This window comes from Rattus norvegicus, chromosome 3 (genome assembly GCF_036323735.1).
Source record: "Rattus norvegicus strain BN/NHsdMcwi chromosome 3, GRCr8, whole genome shotgun sequence".
NCBI lineage: Eukaryota > Metazoa > Chordata > Mammalia > Rodentia > Muridae > Rattus > Rattus norvegicus.
The window spans coordinates 65,615,611-65,638,049 of NC_086021.1; the positions used below are offsets into that span (position 1 = coordinate 65,615,611).

At 45.2% G+C, this 22,439-nt stretch overlaps 1 protein-coding gene across 18 annotated transcripts in view; it reads right to left on the bottom strand.

Moving 5' to 3' along the window:
- Positions 1-22,439, bottom strand: part of Rbms1 (RNA binding motif, single stranded interacting protein 1) — a 224,598-nt gene that overhangs the window by 11,136 nt on the left and 191,023 nt on the right. For 17 of the 18 annotated variants that reach the window (XM_063284115.1, XM_063284113.1, XM_063284114.1 and 14 more), the window contains 5 exons: positions 19,999-20,156; positions 18,133-18,212; positions 2,073-2,179; positions 1,129-1,178; positions 919-1,012 (listed from right to left, as the gene is read on the bottom strand). In XM_063284115.1, the coding sequence (XP_063140185.1) occupies positions 919-1,012; positions 1,129-1,178; positions 2,073-2,179; positions 18,133-18,212; positions 19,999-20,156 (489 nt within the window). Of the gene's footprint in view, positions 1-918; positions 1,013-1,128; positions 1,179-2,072; positions 2,180-18,132; positions 18,213-18,937; positions 19,926-19,998; positions 20,157-22,439 lie in introns of those variants that run through there. The other variant, XM_039105398.2, reaches the window with a different exon arrangement.

A 22,439-nucleotide genomic window follows, 5' to 3' on the forward strand; every position in this document is an offset into this window, starting at 1 on the left:
GATTACATGATTACTAATGCTATCACATGATTACTATTAGTGATATGTCAGTACTGGGTGGAGCTATTTTTAACTTTGTTAGATGCCCAGAACCCTCTCTAGTTTATAAAGTAGAAGCCATTATTATCCCCATTTTAAAGAAGAGGAAACTGAGGCATGTCACTATCAACATAGCTGTTAGATCAGATGCTGCAGTCCCCTAACCCCTGACATCAGGACTACAACATCTAATTCAGTTTTAAAAACAACAATATCCCAGAGTTTAGTCACGCAAGATCCCAGCAGTCAACGGAAGAGACCTCTCTTGCAGGTCAGTAACTGAACTCAGTGACAGTGTTCCTGTCTGGGCCCAGGCCATACATCATTGTGAGGAAGACGTTGCTACAGGAGGAGAAAGGCGCACTTGCCTTGCTAGCTCTGCCATATGATCAGATTAGTGTTGGACAAGGAGCTTAGCGAGGGTTCATTCCTGGTTGAAGGCAAAGCCCCCTCACAAAGGAAGAGGAGTTAACGGCCTCTTGCTCCTCGGTTGGGGAAGGACCTCAGATCTCAACTGTATCAGTTCACGTTGCCTAATCTAATAGAGACAATCTCTGCGTTCCTCTTATCTCTTCCTGCTAGTGAAGAAACGAAGACAGGAGCCCCCACTCACTCTCCATTTTGTGACTCTCACAAAGATTCAACTTCTGGGACAAGTACAAGGGTTTATCCCGATCCTAGAACCATGTGATGATTCCAATCACTTCCCTGGCTTTACCTAATCCCTATGCCAAACAAAAGGCAGCTTATTCCAAACTAGGTATCCAAGCTGCATCCAATTTGACTTAGATTTCATTTTAAAACTGTTCAGAATCTGAAGACACATAAAAATTCAGCAGAGATGCATGGCGCACTGCTGACGAGTCCTGAGGTACAAACCTGGTAGGCAGATACAGGAGATGCAATATAGGGTGTAAGAGAAGTTTGAGTGATCATTCGGTTTGTGGCAATACTGTATGGTGAAGGATAAAATCTAGAACAAACACAAAAGCCTTTATTAAGTAATCCTTTCAATGGAATCATTCACGGAACAATGTCTTCCACCTTCACTGTCCCTCAAGCCATGATGCATTTATCCAAAAGACATACCCGTTGTGTAGAGCAGCTGTAGTCGGGTCGTAAGTGAGTGTCATTCCGGCCTTATGGAAGGAAGGAGAAGGAACCGTGAGAACCCATCGAGGCAGGAGGTGTCTCATACTGCATTTTGTACACTCCCCAGAGCATAAGAAGGTAAAAGTCACATGTGATACAAGTGGCAAGTTCCACTGTGCCACCCCACATGGCGGCCACTGCTGCAGGGTGCTACTGGAACAGAAACCAATCTCTCTGGTGAAACGGCCACACACCACATGCTCAGAGGGCCTGTGTGCCTGACACTGAACAGCGCACATTGACCATCTATTCTCCACACATTCCAGGTACCTTACGATACCTTTAAACATAAAGGTTTGCTGAAATAAATACAAGCAAGAGGTAGCCCAATGCTGCATTAAAAAATTGAAGTTTTTTTTCCCCTGTCTGTTTAAAGAAAGCTTCAAAAGATTGTTTGCCCATTTGCTTAGAAAGCCAACGTGTGGAGGTGGGGAGGGAAAACCAGGATCAGAATACATCGGTCTGCACAACATTTTTTCAGTATGAAAAAAAAAAACCCCAAATATAAAACTAAATTCTCAATGACAAATATTTATTTTAATGTTAAGAACAGATTTCTGAATACTATTTTTGTAAACCTACTGAAAAAGCTGTATCTAAAACTGAAACCTTCCACGCTCAAAACATGTTCACAGTCACCCTTTTACTAAGCGCAGTGTGGCTGGACCGTCATCTACCTGCCCTCCTGGGGCACCCAGTAACTCCAGCACCAGAGACAGCTGCTGTCAGCTCTAGTGGGGGAATGGCACCAGAAGGGAGGTTTAGTCTGGGTGTTTCAGAAGCATGGTGGTCCAGCCAAGATGCCTTGCAGGGCTTTACAGTGAGAGTCCCCCGGATCACACACCCACACTCAAGTTTCAGGGAAGGCCTTAGAGTCTCACCTCTCCTTCTCTGGGCCATGGCCGCCCATTAGGGATGTACTTGTTTGGGTTCTGTCTCTTCTTCTGTCCTCCATCCGCAAACTTGCACAGTAAAGGTTCTGTAGGAGCTGTGAACACACGGGAGGATAATGTGAGCCCACAATTGTAGGAGCATCTGACCATACGTGGGGGGTTTCTCTCTTTCAGTAGGAGCACTGTTAGCATTATGAAGGGACACTTTTAAGGCATGATCTCAGGCCCTGTGAACCTACGGATAAAGAGCAGTGCGGGAAGATGGACTAGTTATTGTTCCTTTATTGGAGAGCCAAAGGGAAGCCATCTCCAATCCCTCTGGCACCACAGCACTCTGCACTCTGGACCCTACAGTTCCACCACTGGGCAAGTGAGCAAACAATCTCCAGAAGGAAGCTGGAACAGTCCTCTGGCCTCCCAGACAGTGCTCTGCCCCTGGCAGAAAGTAAACCCTTGTCATGCCGATCACACCATGCTTCTGTTCACAGCACGGGCAGCTGTCTGTCAGTGTGGCGACTCTGTCTTTCCTCCCTGTCTGTTTTGTTATCACCATGCCCACAGTGCCTACGGTATGGCCACTTTGCAGGCATTTATTACCTGTTGGCTATGTTAATGGATAAATACGGTCTTATTTGTACTTAAGAAAGCTGCTGAGGCTTAAGAGACAGCTTATTAGTTAAGGATGCTTGCTGCGCTTACAGAGAACCTGAGTTTGCTCCCAGCAGCACCTATCAGGTGGCTTAAAACCATGGGGGCACATACGTGCACATGAGCACAGGTATGTGCACACACACGTCTGCATGAATGAAAAATTTAAAGTAACAAATACCTGCCCTATTTATTTAAAGGTACTTCAATGACCCAGATCCTCCCCCGCCTTAGGTGTTTTACCATCCATTCAACCACAATCCAGAGACACCTGAGAAAGGGGCATACAAAACAACTATGGACGCTCCTTGAAAAGATATGCTCCTGAGAGCCAAGGGAGAAAAGAGATGCAGGCAGCACAACGGGCCACTCCCGGTGTCTCCTTCACTTTGCCCTTCTGTGACGGGCACGCCAGCACGGTCCTGGAAGTTGTGTGTTTCCCCATACTTTTCTAGTTAACGTAATAAAGGCTCTCACACCTTCCTGTCTGGCTCCCGCGCTCGTCCTTTGTCTCCTGAAGACCCGTGATTATTCCTTTCAAGCTCTCTTTCCAAGTTAAATAACCATGAAGAGGAAAACATTACTTGTGGAAAATCTACCCCTTTCTCCTTTGTCTCTTATTATCCTAATTCATCTCTCATTTTATATCACTGCTACCCACCCACTAATGACAGGGTACAAGTCATCGTGTCTCTTACCACGTCTCTGCCAAAACACACAACAGGAGCTGCTATGCCTCCCCGGTGTCTAGCCCTCTGCATCTGTGTCTGAGACGCTCCAGATGTAAGGCACTTACTTCCAAGTGGATGTACTAGGGTGTAGATGTAGTTCATCTTCCTCTGGGTCAACTTTAGTCCCTAGTGTGGCAATGTTACAGGCATGGCATGGCAGGAGGACCTTAGGCCACTGGCGCTAGGCCCCCAGGAGCAGCGAGGGTGGTTCTCCTGAGATCTCAAGTTTTCTTTAAAGTGAGCAAAGCCATTGAAGAGCTTTCTGGCTTTGTCTTGTAAGTACCTTTTCCTGACTGCCACATGGTCCTCACTAGAGTTAAGCTGATACTGACATCAGACCCTTCAACCTTCTCAACTATGACCTAAATAAACTTGTTTATAATGCCACCTCGCTTCAGGTATTTTGCTATAGTAACGAAAAACAGGCTGATATGGTATATATAGGAGGAGTCAAAAAGAAGCTGCTAAGTGTCTGATGAAAATACCCTTTTGTTTACCTTCTGACTCTATTTCTTCTACCCCAGACTTTCATGAATAAGGAATTCTGTTTAATGCAAACCAAACATGGCGGAGATGGATGGATTGAGGCCAAAGTTCTCCTATGTAACTGAACTATACCACTTGTCCAATCAAAACAAGGTGATGACTTTTAGGAAATTCTACCTTTCCAATAATCGCAAGGGGTAAACGTACTGACGAGACAGAGCCACTGAGTCGGACAAGTCTGTAATAGTCACTGATGGTTCCCAGCACGAGGCAGATGGGAACCAGGGCTGAGAATGTGAGAATGTGGCACTCTTGCTGCAGGGAAAAAAAAAAGACTCACCCTTCTGAGAGGACAGAATGACTATATTTGATGTTCCCTTAAGACACTAGCCTATCTAGGCAAATAAAAATGAACACTTAAACCCCAATGCTAAAACCACCCCTCCCAGGCCCCTATGTGAGTAAGCTTGTAGTCACTACTTGAGAGAGCTGAGGTGACAGAAAGTGTCTCAGTTGATGACAAAGGACAAATCAAGAGGTCATCTGGAGCAGGGAAGGTCCACTGTTCTCAGCCCAGTGCTGCTCTCCAGGCTGTAAGGGTTTTATATGGTCTCTCGTGGTGAGAAGCTCAGGGTGTGTCCATGTTCACGGCGAGGAGACGCTGGTATCAGAGATTTTAGCAAACCCACCTCTGGGTTTACATGGCTTATCAGGAAGCAAACTCCTTTTATCAGGGTAAAACTCTCCCATGGAAAGAAGGTAACCAGGCAGGACTCGTTCTAAAACACATCTCCGGTTCAGTACCTGAGTGGCAAGACCCTCAACATGCGCTCAACAACCGATGCCCTACCTGGGGACAACGTGACTGCCACGAATGTTTATTCATCTAGAGTCTGCCCTGTCAGGAAGAAATCCCAGGTGACACAACAACTGTGTGGTGTGGAGATGAGGGTCCAGGGAGTGATGTCCTGTTTATAAATACATCATTTAACCTGAAGCGAGCAGACTGGGAGAAGGTGGCTTTTCCCCATGTGAATTCTGTTTACCGTATTATTTTGTGCTGTCATTAAGATTTTTTTTCTCTCTCTAAAAGCAAAGAGCAGGTGGCTAAAGCAGTGTGCACACTAGCAGTGCTCACTTCAGGCAGACTCCTAAAACACTGCCAGCCGTGAGACATGGCATGTCTTTCAGACAGTCGCCAAGTTCCTCATTTCAGCAAAATCAGAGTGCCGTGAATTCCACGGGACATGATAAAAAATCCTAGCAGATTTCTTCCTCTTTTAAAGTTCTCTTCGGTCTACTTAACTCAGTGTCTACTATGTGCTAGGTCCACAGAAGCAGGCTGTGCAGGGCTAGTGTGCTGTGTAGATGAGGAGGTGCCCGCCCTTAGGAAAGCCTGTTTACTCGTCAATAGGTCAGAAGAGAGTGCAGACATGTGCGCTTTAAGAGAAATGCTCCGTTGAAACGGATACAGATGCAAGAACAGCTGACATTCTTTCCTGACACTACTGCATTGACTTGGGGGCACTGGTAAGAAAGAGCCCGTGCTTAAGAGGTCTTAATGCCTTGTTTACTACCAAGACCACCCACTTGCCTTAGGAAAGTCACACACAGTGAGGGAATTTCCTGGTGACAAAGGGTTTAATTCACTGTAACTGACAGTTGTCCCGACACTGTGCAACCACTGAATGAAGTTTGGTTAGATTTTTTTGGGGGCCGGGAAAACAAGATGTGGGCCAGAGTTTTATATTCTGTTTATGTGCGTGCAAGCCTGTTACAGCATGGACAGCCTCACTTCATCTGCCTCTCTGGCGCCGCCATACCAGACCGCAGTGCCTCTGGAAATCCAAAGCACAGGTTCTGGGCTAAAGAGTCAGGAGTTCCTGTGTGACGTCAGCCTGTTCTACAGCACAGACCCTTCAGTAAGGAGAAACTGAGGCACCAGTGACACATCAGGAGCACCAGAAATACTGAACAATAGCTAAGTTTGGTTGAATGAACTTGACAGAATTAGTACATAACAGACAAGTCTTTAACATGACCATTTTCCTAGAATAACAATTCTTCTTGATTTCATTTTTAATTAATGCATGTGTACGTTCATATGAGTGCCCACGGAGGGTAGAGACCAGAGGCGTTGGATCCTCTAGAGCTGGTGTTACAAGCAGTTATGAGGCAGTCAACCTGCATTCTGGGAACTTAGGTCCTCCGTAAGAGCTGTGAGTGCTCTTAACTGCTGAGCCATCTCCACAGCTCCTTGGACATTAAGTAATGCCTCCGTCGGTGTGCCAAAGGGTAACTGCAGAGTCCTGATGGTTTCTGTGCATGCGGTTCACATGTATATGCAAGCCTACATGGTGATGCTTGGTATCTTCTTCCTCCATCGTTCTCCGCCATTTTTATAAAAAACTCGTCGATCCTCTTGTCTCTGCTACTCCAGTGCTGGGACTACGGGCACATGCTTGCCTATGGCCTGCTTCGTATGTGGGTGCTAAGAATGTAAACTCAGGTCCTTGGGCTTATGGGGCAGAAAGCTTATGACAGAGCCATCAACCTAGTCCCTGATAAATTGTTTTTTTGTGCATTCCACATTAGCAAAATATATAAATAAATAATTACCCAAACCAACTGACTCTCCCAAGTAATAACAAGTACTTATGCTGAATTTATCTTGAATAAGGGTAAGCTCTGACATCTTGTATGATTTCTCAGGTCACAAGCTCTCATCACCCAACCCTGGAAAGTTATTTCCTTATGTATCAGAATCAACGGGAACACGCACCTTTCAAATTCTGACGACTACAGTGTTGCCTTGAATACTACTAAGGGCCCCAGGCAGAACCCCGGATAGACACTGATCTCATATTTCCTGGCACCTCTTGAGAGCCATCTAAGGTAATGGGACTATTGTTTTTTTCAGTGTCTCAACAGAGCTGGAGCGAAAGGCTCTTTACCCATGCCTGTCTGTGTGATGCTGGCACTCCCTCCTGAGAGAGCAGGGGTAGTTATACCCATAATGCCTCGCTGCAATCTCCATCATATATTTTATCAGCCTCCAAAGCTCAGACTGTGAAGGTCGGTGCTATTCATACTAAACAGCGCTCCCCAGTGCCTGCTGTGAGCTCTGTGGTGAAGAATGGGATCTTGGCAAGCCACTGTGTTCACCTAGCTACCTACCCTCCTGGGGTCTGCTCTGCCCTTCACAGGACAGCAGGCCATTTCCCCAGTGCATGTTAAATGAGGTTTTCTTCAGGCTCAGATGTTGACAGCGGGAAGAGCTGGACAGCCCACTCCTTCTAAATCCCCTACTCTTCTAGTTATCCAGCATTTGACCTTAGCCATCGTATTGCAAATGGTAAACTGCCCTTGGTAAGTTCACCTAGTCTGGAAAACCAGTATACTCAGCCACCACGGTCAGCTTTTCTGATAATGGCTACTTTTAAAAAATGCCCTAACACAGTGAGCTGACCCTAGTGGAGAGAGAAATGGAAGTTAGTTCCCAGCGGCTACAGGCACCATTTTTACTATAGGAACTTTCCCCATCTATTTCAGCTGCATTAACTGCCTTTAATTTTTTTCTTTATTTTCTTTTGTTAAATCTATACATGGTGAAGGAAAAAAAAATCTGGACTTTTCCCTCAGAAAATCTGACCCCTGGTTTTAGAAGAGACCATCGACATTCTACTGTGCTGCTTTAGAGCAGCTCTACATGTCTCCTGTGTGCTCTCAGAACTCAGAGAACAGCTGACTCCACATGGCTGCTACCTCGGAGACGGCCGTGTCACCTGGTCATCATCTGTATTGAGAGGAAGTTACTAGATCGCTTCCACTCTGCTGTAAGAACACGGCTGAGAATGGAGGAGGTTCTAAAAATACTTGTCTTGACCTAAAGGTGTAATCACGGTGTTGCTTGTGTGGAAGTTATTCGATATGCTGTCCAAGCACTGCTGCACGCGGTGAGGTATGAGAAAACGACCGGAGCAGCTTCTGATGTGGAAAACTGTGTAGACCCGCTGTTGGAGCTTTTACAGATAACACTGAGCAAAGTCTAGTGCTCACAATTAGGTTTTTGTCAACCTGACAAGCTGGAGTCACTTAAGAGGGGATGTGATTGAGAAAACTCTTCCATCAGATTGGCCTGACGGCAAGCCAATGAGTATTTTGATTGATGACTGGCGGGGGAGGGGCCAGTTCATGGGAGAGGAGGGATAGTGCCACCCCTGGGCCTGCTGTCTTGGATGCTGTAAGGAAAGCAGGCTGAGCAAGCCAGGTAAGGAGCACCCGCCTCTGTGACCTCTGCTGCAGTTCCTGCCTGACTTCCTTCAGTGACACAGTGTGACCAGAGAGTTGTAAGAGGAAATCAAGCCTGTATTCTCCAAGCCGCTTTTGGTCATGATGTCACATCACAATAACCCTAGCCAGAAAATCTGGAGAGAAACACGGGGAAAGGGAGAAGCATTTTCCCAAAGACCTTCTCTACCACGCTGCCGAAGACAACATACTACACGTCTGGGTTGCGGGCATGTGGTATGCACGTGCTCAAACAGACCCAAGGCTGTTGACTGCATTTCTAGCGTCTACATGCTCACAGTTAATTCCAAGACATAAAATGAACACAGGGAAAGATGCTTCATATGCAAAAGCAGAATCTCTGTGTAGGTTTTCCCTAGAAAGACCGGTAGGGTTCAGAACAATTCCAAGACCTCAGCCACACTGGCTTGTGAGATGAGACAATAAGGAAGAGGCTATTCAAATGTGATGGACACTCTTGGCATTCCTTATGAATGTGGGACCACACAAAAAGCGTTACATCCAGCCGTGCGTATATAAAGTGTTTAATGACTTCCTATTAAGAATAAAAGAATGTGGCTATTACAAGTTAAAAATATACCTCAACTAAGAATCCACCAGGAACTGCCTGGGCCGTGCTTCTAAAACATTCATCCTGAGCGTCCATTACTGATTGATTGCCCATCACTCCCACGCACACTGTCTCCTGCTGTGCCCTGCTTCTAGCCAACTAAGCGACACAGCTGTGGCGTCTCCCTCTGGATGGTTTTTTTCCCCGGGGCTGCTGCGGTAGGATCTGACAGCCCCACCTGCGTTTGTCTCTTAAACAGTGTAAGGTGAGTTATACTGGCAACTTACTCTCGCTAGTCTCTTTCCTGTTGTGTTTTCAATTCTTAACTGGAATTCTTTCTTACCTCAGTTCCCAACCCACCACAGGTTCTAGATCTCTAAGAGAGGAGTCTTGTAAGACAGAGAGCTGGAAGGACACCCACCCAGCAGAAACTTTACTCTTCTGTGTCTGCATTTTTCCTCAGTCTATGCAGATATGCTCATTTTTACAATTGGCAATGGTAAGTCTGTCCCCATCTCCCCTTCATATTGTGGGACTTCCCTACCTTACCATAGACCTATCTGTTTAGTGGCCAGCCACACAGAATTTTATCTGAAAATGGATGACATACAGCTTCTGCAGTGTAACCAACAGCACTATACTGGTGGTTTTCTGTACAGTGGTTTGGACACTAGGTCTAGGTTAGTCCGCTAAGGTTTGAAACACACTAGCTAAGTCCTGCAAGCCATCTGATGTCTCTGGTGTCAATCTGTGGAATGAAAGCCATACTACCTTCTTTCAGGGGTGGTTCTAATTAACACAGTACTTAAAACAGTTTGGTGAGTATCATCTATTGCCACTAGGACTGTGACAGTGGGGTTTTCAGGCTTTGTAAGTTACTGCTTTTCTCACTTGTGAATTAAGGTAATTTCTCAGGAGACTGGTGGCTCAGAAGTTTGTGTGGACTGCCTGCTGTCACAGGATTTGATAATGAGAGATTTAATGGGCTTCTAGAATAAGGACCTGTTCAAGCTGGGGTCTGAGTATATTTACTGGCAAAAGTCTTCTAGAAGGCTGTTGTAGTAATGCCCATACATTCTACCTGAGATACATGGGCTTTAACATGATTTTTCCATGCATTGTTCTTTAGAGGCAGAAAGGCTTTGGTTTGCAGGGATGATGTGGGTGGGCTGTGCTCAGTTTGGGACAGCACCCCTGCAAACTAGCTCAAACTAGTTTGCAAACTCCCAGGCAGAGTTTGGCACCAAGCACGTGTGAAAGAACGCACAGCCATGTAGGTAGTTGTAGCATTGATTTGTGTGTGCATGTGATGTGTGTGGCGGACAGTGGGTAGTGTGGACTTGGTTCTCTCCTTCCACCATGTGGGTTCCCGGGATTGAACTCAGATTAGCATTGGTGGCAAGTGCCTTTACCTGCTAAGCCATCTCACCAGCACCTTTGTTACATTCAAAAACTGACCTCCCCTTATTATAGGGTGTACTTCTGCACCTGGGTCTGAGGGCAGCTTGGTGTGCGTCTCAAGAGTGTCTCACTGATGCTTGTGTGTCCAGGGCTCAGTTCCCGGTGCAGCCGTGTTCTCAGGTGGACTTTTAGGCAATGACTGGCTAATGAGGGTGCTGACTATCAGTGGATTGATCTGATGGTGTCACTGGGACTTGGTAACGAGGCGGTGGGATTAGCTGGAGAACAGACGATGGAAGTGTGTCTAGCAAAGGTATTCCTTATCCCTAACCTACTCCTGCCTCTCCTCTCTGGTTCCTGGCTAGTACAAGGTGAACAGTTTCCCTTCACCAAGCCTCAGCACCACGATGAGTCTATCCTCTTACAGGTTAAACACAATGGACGGAAACCTCTCCAAGTGAGTCAATGTAAAACCCCCCTCCTCTACAGTGTCTCCCACAGGTATATGTCACAGTGAATCGAGGTCTCACAGGGAAGTCCTTGCTCTAGGAACCATCCCCAATCATCCCAGAGTGACAGCAATTCCTCAAAAGCACCTAGAGTACTGGGAGGGAGAGGAAGAACAGTCACAGCGTTCTAATGCTACCAGAGCATTCCTCGAGGTATGCTTACTCTGTGACGCCCACCGGGGCTGGGTCCAGGACACACTGCAGTTACACAGAGCATACTCAAGTCTCTTACATGATACTGGGTCTGCAGAGAGCCTTTCCATGCCCTCCTGCACACAGCTTTGGATTAATTGACTCCTACAATGATATAAATGCGACTTAACAGTTACACTATACTGTTTAGGGACTAATGACCATGTGAAAAAATTTTCCTGAGTATTTTCCATCTGTGTTCTGTTAAACTGATGTATGTAGAGTCCGAGATATGAAGGACTTGGTATATTTTGTCCCAGAGGTGTCAAGATGTTCTGATTACACTAAGTACATCTAAGAAAAATACGTGTTTAAATAGGCAATGAAATTCTTTGAAGAGTTCCCTCATCTCAACCCCTTCTGTCTCCTGGTATTGGACAAGGCCCTAGTGATATCACTATGTACAGAGCTGTGAAGTGCAGGTAGAGGTGGTCTTGGCGGATGCAGATCCAAACGGATGAATGGGAGGACACAGGAGCAGATGAGAACAGGCCGGCCACTGGCTGCACCCAGTGCAGTCAACCCACAGCTCACTCCAACCCGACATGAACCTGCTGTGTGAGGCACGGCCAGGTGACACCAGCCGGCATAATGTAAACAATGGTGGCTGTCCATGCATGTGAAACGCCCACCTCAGTCACAGAAAATGCATCATCCGCAAAGCCACTCTTCCTTCACATACATGGACTCATTCAATGTCCTGCAGACGTTCAGAGTGGTGGGTGGACATGTTGCGGCTTGCGGTACCAGACACACTATTGTCCTTGGGGAGGAGTGTAAGGTGGCAAGGTGGAAGGGGTATTCAGAGCTCCAAGAGTTTTCCAGCAAATGCCATTAAGAATACTCTTTCCTGACAACATGCCCGCTCTTAGGAAGACAGTAAAAGAACATTTCGAGGTAATTTCCTGAATTCGGACCGTGATCAATGTCTGTGCCTGGGGCGTAGTTCCCACTTTGGTCATCAGCTCTACACAAGTGAAATTTCCCAGGCTGTTTCCAACACTCCCTTAGGTAGAAAGCCACTACTGCAGTCTTCCTCCACGAGGGTTTTTATCACTCGGTATTAAATGTTGAAAAAACTCTGTGGAATTCACCAAGGTTCTTTTACCCCAGGACTTCCTAGGAAAATCTGACCTAGTTTAAACCTTCAAGCACTCAAAACCAAGGCAAATCCAAAGGACAACACCACGGCATTTTCAAGGGAAAACGGGTGGGGAAGGATGTATAAGCAATTTAAAGATGCTGTAAGAAAAAAAAGTCTCCCGAAAATATGGCAGCAGTACACAAGAAACTGTGTGTTAAAAAAAGCACTTAGAAAACAGAAGACAGTATTTAACAATAATGCTCCTATATCTAAGTTATGATGGATGCCTCAGATTTTTTGCAGAACTAGGAACATGTTCTGTTCTATGTCACAGCCCCAGCCAGGGTGGGCACAGCTGGCATGGGGAATCCCGATGTCACTTTACAAGGTGGCAGGATGATGGGTAACGTAAATATTCAAACATGACTTTTACTCTTTTTTAGAGACAGGGCCTGAAACTTACCCTGTAGGCTCCAGTGGTTTCGAACGCATAGAGCTCCACCTGCCTCTGCCTCAAAGGCATGCACCACCATGCCCATTTGGATCTCCTCCGTTTAGCCTTCTAGAAGCTAGAGTACACGTGTTACAGCTAAGATGACTACACTGCTCCTTTTAGTTCTAAAACTTACCTTTGGGGGCTTTACTACGTTTCTATTAGTTTCCCTTTTCACTGGGGAGATTGTTCGTGACTTGGATACTAACTGGTTCTGTCAATGACTCAGGACCAGCAGATCCTTTGAGGACTCTAGCACACCAGGACAGAAGCCGTTATCAGGATGTGATTCTAGCTGAAGTGCCTTTCTTTTCTGAAACTTGGCTCCAGTGTCATAGGCAAACTGCCAACTATGCAAGAATCCAAGTACTCTGACAGGAACCATACTGGGTAATTCTGCTTATGCTAGCTAAACAATGCATCATCAAATAAGCCATCCTCTGGCTGTGTTTATGAGATGTTATGTCTACCTAGCAAGGAGCCCGTACATAGCATTTAACCATTCAGGAAGGCACACTCAACGTAACCTGCTCACCTCCAATCTGATCGATAATCTCAAGCCCTCCCCAGACGAGGAGAGAGAGCTGTCCCTGAGACACTGGCTAGCATTCAAAGCTCCTCTCAGTATGCGCACGAAAGTACCAAGTCCAGAGAAGCGGAAAACTATTCAGATTCCTCATGGGTTCCAACGTGTGCTGGGGACTTGTTTTGGCGAAAGGTTGGGTTTACTGCAAGACTGTGCTTCCAAGTCTCACACTAAGCCTGGAGGCGGTTCAACCTCATTCGTATGTCAGAGGCCTCCGAGCGGCTCTGAGTATTGGGATGAGCACGACATGACAAATGCTCAGAGAAAGCACTCAGTGAGCCCTGAAAGTACAGGGTCGGGTACAAAAGTAAAGAAACAAATGCTCCTGCCCACGAACAACTTGCAGCCTAGTCCTGAACCCAGATTAGCGCACAGGTTTTGGAAATGAGGTATCGAGAAGCAGTGAATGGGAACAAAGCCTCAGCTGTAAGGCCAGGCCTCTACAGTCAGGAGCTCAAGTCTCTTGTACTCGTTTGTCCCTTGGCATCACTTGGAAGGAGCTATTCTCCACAGCAGCAGTGTTGCCCGGCTCCGACAATCATCCACAAGTGGTTTGGAAACCAGGGGGTTTTCCTTGACCGGGTGTGGCCAACAGTCTGTAAACCCACTTCAAAGGACACAGTTTAAGGACACAACCACAAAGTCCTTTAAAGAACAAAGGAAACTGTTCACCCAGTCTGTGATAGGTCTGAGGTCTCCTTCACAGAGGAGCTGGAAGATTTTATCTCAGGCTGATACAATGGTCCTGGATCCTTTTCCTTTTCAACCAATCTTGCTGCTGCTACTGCATGAAGAAGAACTCAAAGAAGTCACAAGGTGGTGGAGACCAGTTCTTGGAAGGGACGAAAGCGGTGTGTGTGGCTGCTGTCCTGAGCGTGAGGAGGGTACTCAGACTGGCACTGTGCTAAACTCAGAGGGCAGGCTTCTACTAGTGAAATGGAAACACTCTTTCCTGTTATCCAAGTGTTGTCGATGGAAAAACAAACAAACTAACCAACCAAGTCAGGGAACTAAAGGAAGCTCTTCCACTAGGCTGGGTTTCTTTGAAGGCATTGTCCTTGCAGGACTTGGCTTTTAAGTTCCAAACGTGTGCCTACGTGCAGTTCACCTTGCTTTAAAAGTGATGTGCTTGTCGGGATTTAAGGTTGCAAGACCAAGTGTGGCCTGAGGGTCTATGCAGACATACAGATTAGTTCCTTTAGGAAATGAAATGGAACTGGGTCTAGAAAATTAAGATGATTTTCTGACCATCTTCATCAGCCATCTAAAGATGGAACCCGGGAGCTCTGGGAAAAAAGACCCAACACTGTTACCCATGAACAGCCTAAGAGCGATGTCCAATCCGGGGACTCCAGGATGGAACGAGTCTAACTTCAATATACTGAAGTGCTTTCTGGCTGTGTTCTACGCAACAAACTAGGGCGTGTGTATGGCATTTAGAGGTGGGGCCTGGCCAATCTTTTATGTTACTCCAGTTAATTCACAGGTTCTACTTACTACTGTAATACCTTTTTTTTTTTTGCATATGAGAAGTGCTGGACAGACTGTGGGGGCAAAGATACATTTGGCTAAATGGCATGCTCGCCTCTTCTGGATTCCTCTATGTTTGTTTACTGCCGTGGTTCAGGGTGAGCTCGAGGACCTGACTACTCCCCACAGGAGCATTTGGGTTAGTTCTTGCTGATGCAGCTCATCTACTGAAGATACCAGTGAGCAGAGGGCTGGAGGAACACCATGAAAGGATCCCTCTCCAGACTCCTACAAAATCAAGAGTCGATCTGCAGGACATGGGTATGAAGAGGCAGACAGTGATGCTGTAAGGAGATGGACTTAGTGGCTGGCACAGATTTGCAACTCCAGACCCAGAAACAGAAAGCAGACGTCTTATGCCTGCTGAGCAAGAAGTCTGAGAGTACGTTGGGGGAAGGATGTGACAAAGCAGCAGGAAGCTCTCTCTTCCCCTACGCTGAGAGCACCAGTGCCTCTCTTTCAAGCTAGGTGAGGTGGTTTCTGAGACACCGCCTGCTGGCATGGAGCATGTTGGGAACTAACCTCAAACCAGAAGGCAGGACGTCAGTCTTTCCCCACATTCTACCCCATAAGGTGCCAGTGTTGCCTTGTTGCTATGACGAAGCAAAATTTATTCAAAGCTAATGAACACTGGCTGTTACTTAGTATAGCTCACTGCAAGGCACCAACATAAAGAGAAAAGGGTTTCTAGGAGCTTCCTGTAACAGTGGGACTGACACATATGAACATAATCAGTGTTAGAATGGTAGTGTGAATCCTTTGGGGGTTCCCCAGGCAGAGTGTAACCCAGCTGGATCAGAGTAGGTCCCAAAGGGAGGAGACAGGCTCTCAAGAGTCTAGGAAGGAAAGAAGAGCACTTCTATTTCAATGGGAAGCAACAAGATCAAGTATAGGAACCGCGAGAGAGAACGCAGGTAGAAATGGCATATATTAGGGGTTCTACCTGTGATTCATTACTGAGGACACAGGGCAAAAGGGAGAAATGGAGGGGCAACATTAAGGGACAAGGGCTCTAGTTGCCACGGCCTTCAGTGTCATTCTGGGAACCCTAGGTTTTTTCGAGTGAACAGAAGTGTGAATTTTGTCTAAAGTTCTCTGTATATTTAGGAAGCAAAGTGAGGGAGGTTAAGCCAGACAGGACAAGCCAATGGCAGGCTTCTTTAATGAGAGAAAAGAGGCACACCGGGCAGTGACAGCAGGCATGAAGGGAAGGGGCAGATACTTAGGAAGAGAAATCAGGGATTTCAGTGATAATCTGAATGGGGGAGAGGAAGGACAGAGGTGGCCAGGCAAATCCAGTGCTGGGTTTCTGACTTTGGTGTCTGATTCTACTGAGGTAAAGAAGGCAAGAACAACAACGAGGGCAAGGAGTCTAGTTTTGGAGACGGTGGGCCTATGGAAGCTGATAATAGAAAGCTAAGAAGAGATGTATGACAGACAAGATACATGGACTTTTGGAAGCTCAAGATTGTGTAAAATCTATCAGAAGGGTTTGTCAGAAATGTGATATAAAAACAGCAAACTCACGGGGGCAGAGGCAGTGGCCAAGTCAATGGTGATGTGGGACAGAAGATGTCAGTCGTGAACAAGTGACCTATGTTTCCCTCCTTCTCTCCCTCCCTTTCAGAAAGACATGAAAAGCCCTAACTCCCAGAACCCCATAATGTGACCCATTATAGACAGGAACCTATAGACAGGTTCGAAGCAAAGAAGACATCACTAGAATGGGCCATTAACCATCCCAGTTGGCACTCTCATTAATGAAAGGACACAGAGGGAAGTTGAAGTGAAGAGACATGGGAAGAGGATGACCAACTGCCAACTAAGGAGATGCCTAGAGCAGACCCTTCCCTCCCAGTGCTCGCTGGAACCGACTTTGTACTCCTGCAGCTTGACCATCTGGCCCCCCAGCATTTTGAGTCTTAATCTACTGTTTGGCTATTGTGTTAAAGTCGCCCTAGCAAACAGTATGCTTGCTCAAATTTAAGCTACATGGTAGAAGATCCCACACTGGAGAGGACTGAGGACTGATGGAAAGAAGGTAGCCCTACTTCACTTTGAGATCACAAAAGACCAAGATGATTTCAAACACAAATGGATGTCATCTTCTGGAAAATATCTTGGCAGAAAGTAGTTTACACTGCTACTCACTAAATTCTGTGATAAAAAAAAAAAACCCTTCTATTATAGCAATAGTCACAACGTTTTGTTTTTAATTGTGATAAGTTTTGTTACCTTGACACAACCTACAATCTCCTGGGACAAAGTCCCAGGGCACATGTATGAGCACATCTGGGGGACTTAACTTAAGTTAACTGATGTGGAAGTGGATGCAGGCAATAATGAGTGCCACTAAAGAAAAGATAGTATAAACATACCCCAGATTTTATATAGACAGAAACAGATTATGAAGTTGTGTAGGTGCCAGGCCATTAGGTGCAGACTCTCACCTGAGTCCAGCTTTTCTGTAAAAAAAAAAAAAAAAAAAGGAGGAAGAGGAAGGAGGAGGAAGAAGGAGAAACAGGAGGAGGAAGGAGGAGGAAAGAGGAGGAAGGAGGAGGAAAGAAGAGGAGAAGAAGAAATAGTAGTAGTAGTAGTAGTAGTTGTTGTTGTTGTTGTACTGGCTGGTTTTGTGTGTCAACTTGGCACAAGCTGAAGTTATCACAGAGAAAGGAGCCTCCCTTGAGAAAATGCCTCCATGAGATCCACCTATAAGGGGTTTTCTCAATTTGGGATCAAGGTGGGTGGGGGGACGGCTCGGCCTATTGTAGGTGGTGCCCTCCCTGGGCTAGTAGTCCTGGGTTCTCTAAGAAAGCAAGCTGAGCAAGCCAGGGGAAGCAATTTAGTAAAGAGAGTCTCTCCATGGCCTCTGCATCAGCTCCTGCCTCCAGGTTCCTACTGTGTGTGAGTTCCAGTCCTGACTTCCTTTCGTAATGAACAGCAAAGAAATGGAAGCCAAATAAACCCTTTCCTCCCCAACTTGCTTCTTGGTCATGATGTTTTGTGCAGGAATACAAACCCCGACAAAGACAGAAGTCAATTCTCAGCAACCAGAGTCCCTTCTATTTCAGACCAGAAGTGTGGTTGTTATCCTGGCATAAAATGCTCATGAGGTGTGGTGGTCCGATTAATGACAACAAAGACAGATGACGCAGGGAAGTGACTGAAGCAGGGTATACACAAGAGCCATAGGAGCTGAGATCCAGCCATTCTGAAGACTAAGATGCTGGGCTCTCACTGGTGTGCCCAGCCATGGGAAGCCACAGAGGATGGTGGCGAGGTGGGATAAAAGACGGCTGTGGTCAATAGAGTTGATTCTGTAATGCTTTGCAAGTCAGTTCTTTAGTGCTCCAGGTAACACTCAACCTCTTCCTGGTCAGAAAATGTGACAATCTTATTTGCCAGTACAAACAAGTAGGTTTTTCAAGAGTAAAGTGAGGATTTTGGTCTTATGAGCCATTATGTGCTAAAGTTACACAGATGCTATATAGAACAAGGATTGATAAAACTGTGGGTAAACAACATACCAGAAACTCCTGGTGGGGTCTTGATGAATTTTCCATTAAAATGACCAATTACAGCTTCGCATTTTTCCGTTGATTCCATCCTAGTCATATAAAGACAAGACATTCACAGATTGTACACGCACAGCACAGAGAGACCTTTATAACTATGGCTTTAGGTTTAGGATGTAAATGAAACTAGCAGAAAACCACGGATGAGATAAGAGAAGGGATTATTCTTTCTTTAGCTGTTGCTTTGGCATTTCTACAGTAAAACAACTGATTGCAGAGTCACCCCGAATCATAAAAGACAGAATAAATTCTACGCAGAGTGTTTCATCACGGTCACACCAGATTATGATTTTCTAATTGCTAGAAATTTAAAAAGCAATTCATAATACTATCATGATCTGCACTAAAAAAATGAGTTAGAAATTTTGTTTTAAAGGTGGCCTTTCCTTTACGAACTCACAAAATGACAGGGTTGAAGAGTAGTAGTAATGGCTGGCAAAGAGGATGCACCCTGTATGTTTTTAACTTTCACTCCAGGTTTAAAATTAAATTAGTAAACTTAGTTATGTATTTTGTTATCTTGACTTTGAAGAAGGACTTAAGGGCTAAAGCCTCATGTGACTAAAAGCATTTGAGAAGTGCTTCTTGCTTTTCTTCAAAGGAAACATCCTATCACTACTCAAAATGCACCATACTCTGGCCCACTCAGCCATACCTTAGTTTTAACTGGCAGCTAACGGGGTTAAAAAAACCAAAAACAAAACCAGCACAGTTCCACTGGACTCTGTGAGGGTGTTACATTTATTCAGAAGAGTACCTCGGAAGGATGTCAAGGCTGGGCCTCCAAACGTCTTGACTGGTGCCTCTTCACCAGTGAAGAAGTGGGTATGTGCTACTAATATTGCTGGACAGGTATTTGAGTTTTCCTCCAGGCTGTGTCTGGCCCAATAGATAAGTGACTAAAAGCCAACAGAACCTTGTTGTAGCCCTTGCCTTTGTGACATAATGGCGAGGTGACAATAAGGTCCCTTACTAATAAATGCTTTGCTGAAATCACAGTTTTGCATTAAGATGTGGCTGTAATTTGTAGAGTTAAGTAAATGTCAGCATTTTCCCCTCTAATAATCAGCTAATAATTTAATGCCTGCTGATATTATCTGTCAGTGCCCACTGCTAAAAACCTCTTAAATAATTCACTGTAAAATCAGCTTTTGTGTAGGGGCTTTAGGATTATAAATCTGCCACAAATCAAAGCTCATTCTGTTTAATTTAGTTCTCTAGAAATCAACTTAGCCACTAAAGTATTCTTTCTAGGAAGAGGAAGATAGGAGGGGGTGGGGCTGCTTCAGTTATACCTAGAATGATCACTAAGAAAATACAAACCTGAAAAATTATAAACTGTTAACAACTGCTAAGTTAGATGATATACCTGCTTTCCTTTCCTGAGTGTTAGAATACTTATCTTAGAAGCCTAACTAAATAGTTATAACGAATCAAATTTCTATCTGAGCGAAAGACACTGATGTGTCTATGAACCTAAGGAGACTGCTCATTTGTGAGAAGTTATAGGCATCCCGAAGTAATGAATCAAACTGTCAGGACCCTGTGTCCAGGGCCACAGTTCTTGTGACAGTTCCAGCAACAAGCCATCAGGTGCTTAGTGTACTTGGTTTGGCGAGTCCAAAACGTTCCAAGATTCAGAAAAAGCTTGCATGTGAAGTCACATGCAATTTAAGTCCACAGTACAGCAGGCTCCTATGACCTTGTCTCACGCATTCTCTTTCCAGTCCTTTTTTTTTTTTTTCTTCTTCTTCTTCTCTTACTAGAGAGATGTAGCAGACCTACTTCAGTTAATAAAGAGGAGAGCAGCCCACTCACCTGGCAAAGCCAACACCACGGCTGGTACCACTGGAATCACGCAGGACCCTTGTAGAAATAACTTGTCCAAAGGGTTTGAGCATATTTTCAAGTTCTTGTTCATCCATGGACAGTGGCAGGTTAGAAATGTACAGGTTGGTAGGATCTTGTTCCTGTTGCTAAGGCAGAACAGAAAGACACTGTCACTTTCCAACACAAGGGAAGCGCTCACAGTAGCACCTGTCATTCAGCCACTGGATCTGCAAATCCTTTAAGTACTATATAGTGAGGCTGAGTATGTATGGACCAACCCTGTAGAGTTCCTTGTACGCTAGGTACACCTTCCCTCTACTGTCCCATGGTAGAATTGACACTTTACTTTTTTTTTTCTTTTCTTTTTTGATACATGGCCTCACTACATCACAATTCACAGCTTTCTGAAACCTGGGATTATCGATATCTACATCACCATATTTGGCTGCTTTCTTTCTTTCTTTTCTTTCTTCTTCTTTTTTTTTTTGGAGGCACGGTTCTCTCTGTAGCTATGGCTGTCCTAGAATTCACTCTGTATACCAGGCTGGCCTTGAATTCAGGGATCTACCTTCCTCTGCCTCCTGAGTGCTGGAATTAAAGGTGTGTGCAACCACTGCTTGGCTACTATTGTGTTTTAAGTAGCGGTCACCGGTGAGAAAAAGATATTTTCTAACCTAAACTAGAAACTCTAAGCCTTAGGAAATGATACAGCATGGGCAGAACAAATCTTAGGATGGAGAATAAATGGGGAGGGCAGGTTTGATTAATCTTTGTTCTACAGTTGACTGTCATCTGCCCATAGCTCAGAGAACTGCACCTGTTGAGTACTGGATTAGAAACGTAGAACCTCAGGCCCACACCGCACCTGCAGAACCGGAAGCTGCATTTTACCAGGATACTCAGTTGATTAATAAGTCTGAGAAGTGACACTCTCATCAGATCATGTCCCATTCACCCTTCTTAGGTTAGAGTGGTCTCAGTGGACAAAGACCTATGACTTAATTTCCCGATGAGCAATGACTGAGGTGTGCCTATGAAGAGTATGATGTTCAAGTCCCGAGGGAAAGCCTACCCGACAACAAGAATATTTTCTGACCAAGTCACAATTCCCCTGGGAACTGAGGTTGGCACAATCTTCACTTGAAACTTTCCTTGGATCTTATATTGCTTCTAAGAACCCAGGGCCTTGAGCTTTCTAGGCAATTGTCACACCACAGAACTGTATCCCCAGTTCTCCAATTTTATCTTTTCGCATTAAAGCTTATGAGTTGAGTTCTCTTTAACAAGGGCTATTGGTAAAGCCATTAATTAATAGCTTGGCCTTTGGCAACGGAATAACACTCTCATTATGGCTTCCTCAATTTCTGTGAGTACACGAGCATTCTAAAAACACATGTGAAGCATTACGCGTTTGCCTTGCACACTCTTTGCAATATATCTTAGCATTTAATTAAAAACTGAGATGGAATTGTCCCTTTCATATAATTTTCAAGTAACAACAAACACTGACCTTTTGTGCGGTATTTGTCTAAGATTTAAGAGTATCTGGAGCTGGGCTTCAGCTCACGGTTCGACCTCTTGCCTGGCATGATCCTGACCTTGATCCCTGGTACTACATACATTAACACAGACATGGATGGATAAATGAATGAAGTAATTTAATTCCCCCACAGAATGACGTATGTCCTGGTACGCTCAAGAGCTGAAGTTTACACAGACAGAGAAATACAGGCAACATACATATACCAAGTGCCCTCAGAACTTCCTGGCCCAGATATGAAAGAAGGCAATGTACAATACAAACAGGCCAAAGGCAGTGAACACTGGCTCTGAACCCAGAGGAACCTGAACACAGGTTATTAAAATATGTTGTGGGCAGGTCCAGTAGAAAAGTGAGAAATCTCAAAATGTTCAAAAGCAACACTACCCTTCATCAGCTTCTCACAGGCCAATCAAAACAGCACCTATCTTTGCTTTAGCGTTTTTGCTTTGGCTGAGATAAGAGTTTAGTGTGGTGCCACTGGTTAACTCAAATCTGAACAAAACATCTTATTGTCAACTAGATGAAGTGTATTCTTTAATGCTGAAAACAAGCCAGGTTATTAAACAGATGCAGGGCAATAATACATGCAGTGTTTCAAAATACAAGGAAACACAGTAAAGCTGGCTTTAGGTGTTAAAGCTTCCACACTCTCCTGAAGTGGGTGAGAGGGGAAGTCTTGCCCCTTTATTTCTGCTTCACCTGTCGCCTCACCCAGTAAATCGCACAGTTCCTCCTTGAGTCCTCTCATTTCGGATCCAACCCTCCAAGTCTCTGAAGCTTTGTTACTGTGGACACCTACACAAGTTGGGTCACTGCTCCTTGAAAATAGCTTCAGAGAGGAAAGGGCTTTTCCATGCGTCCCCGACTGTCATCCCATCTTCTGACA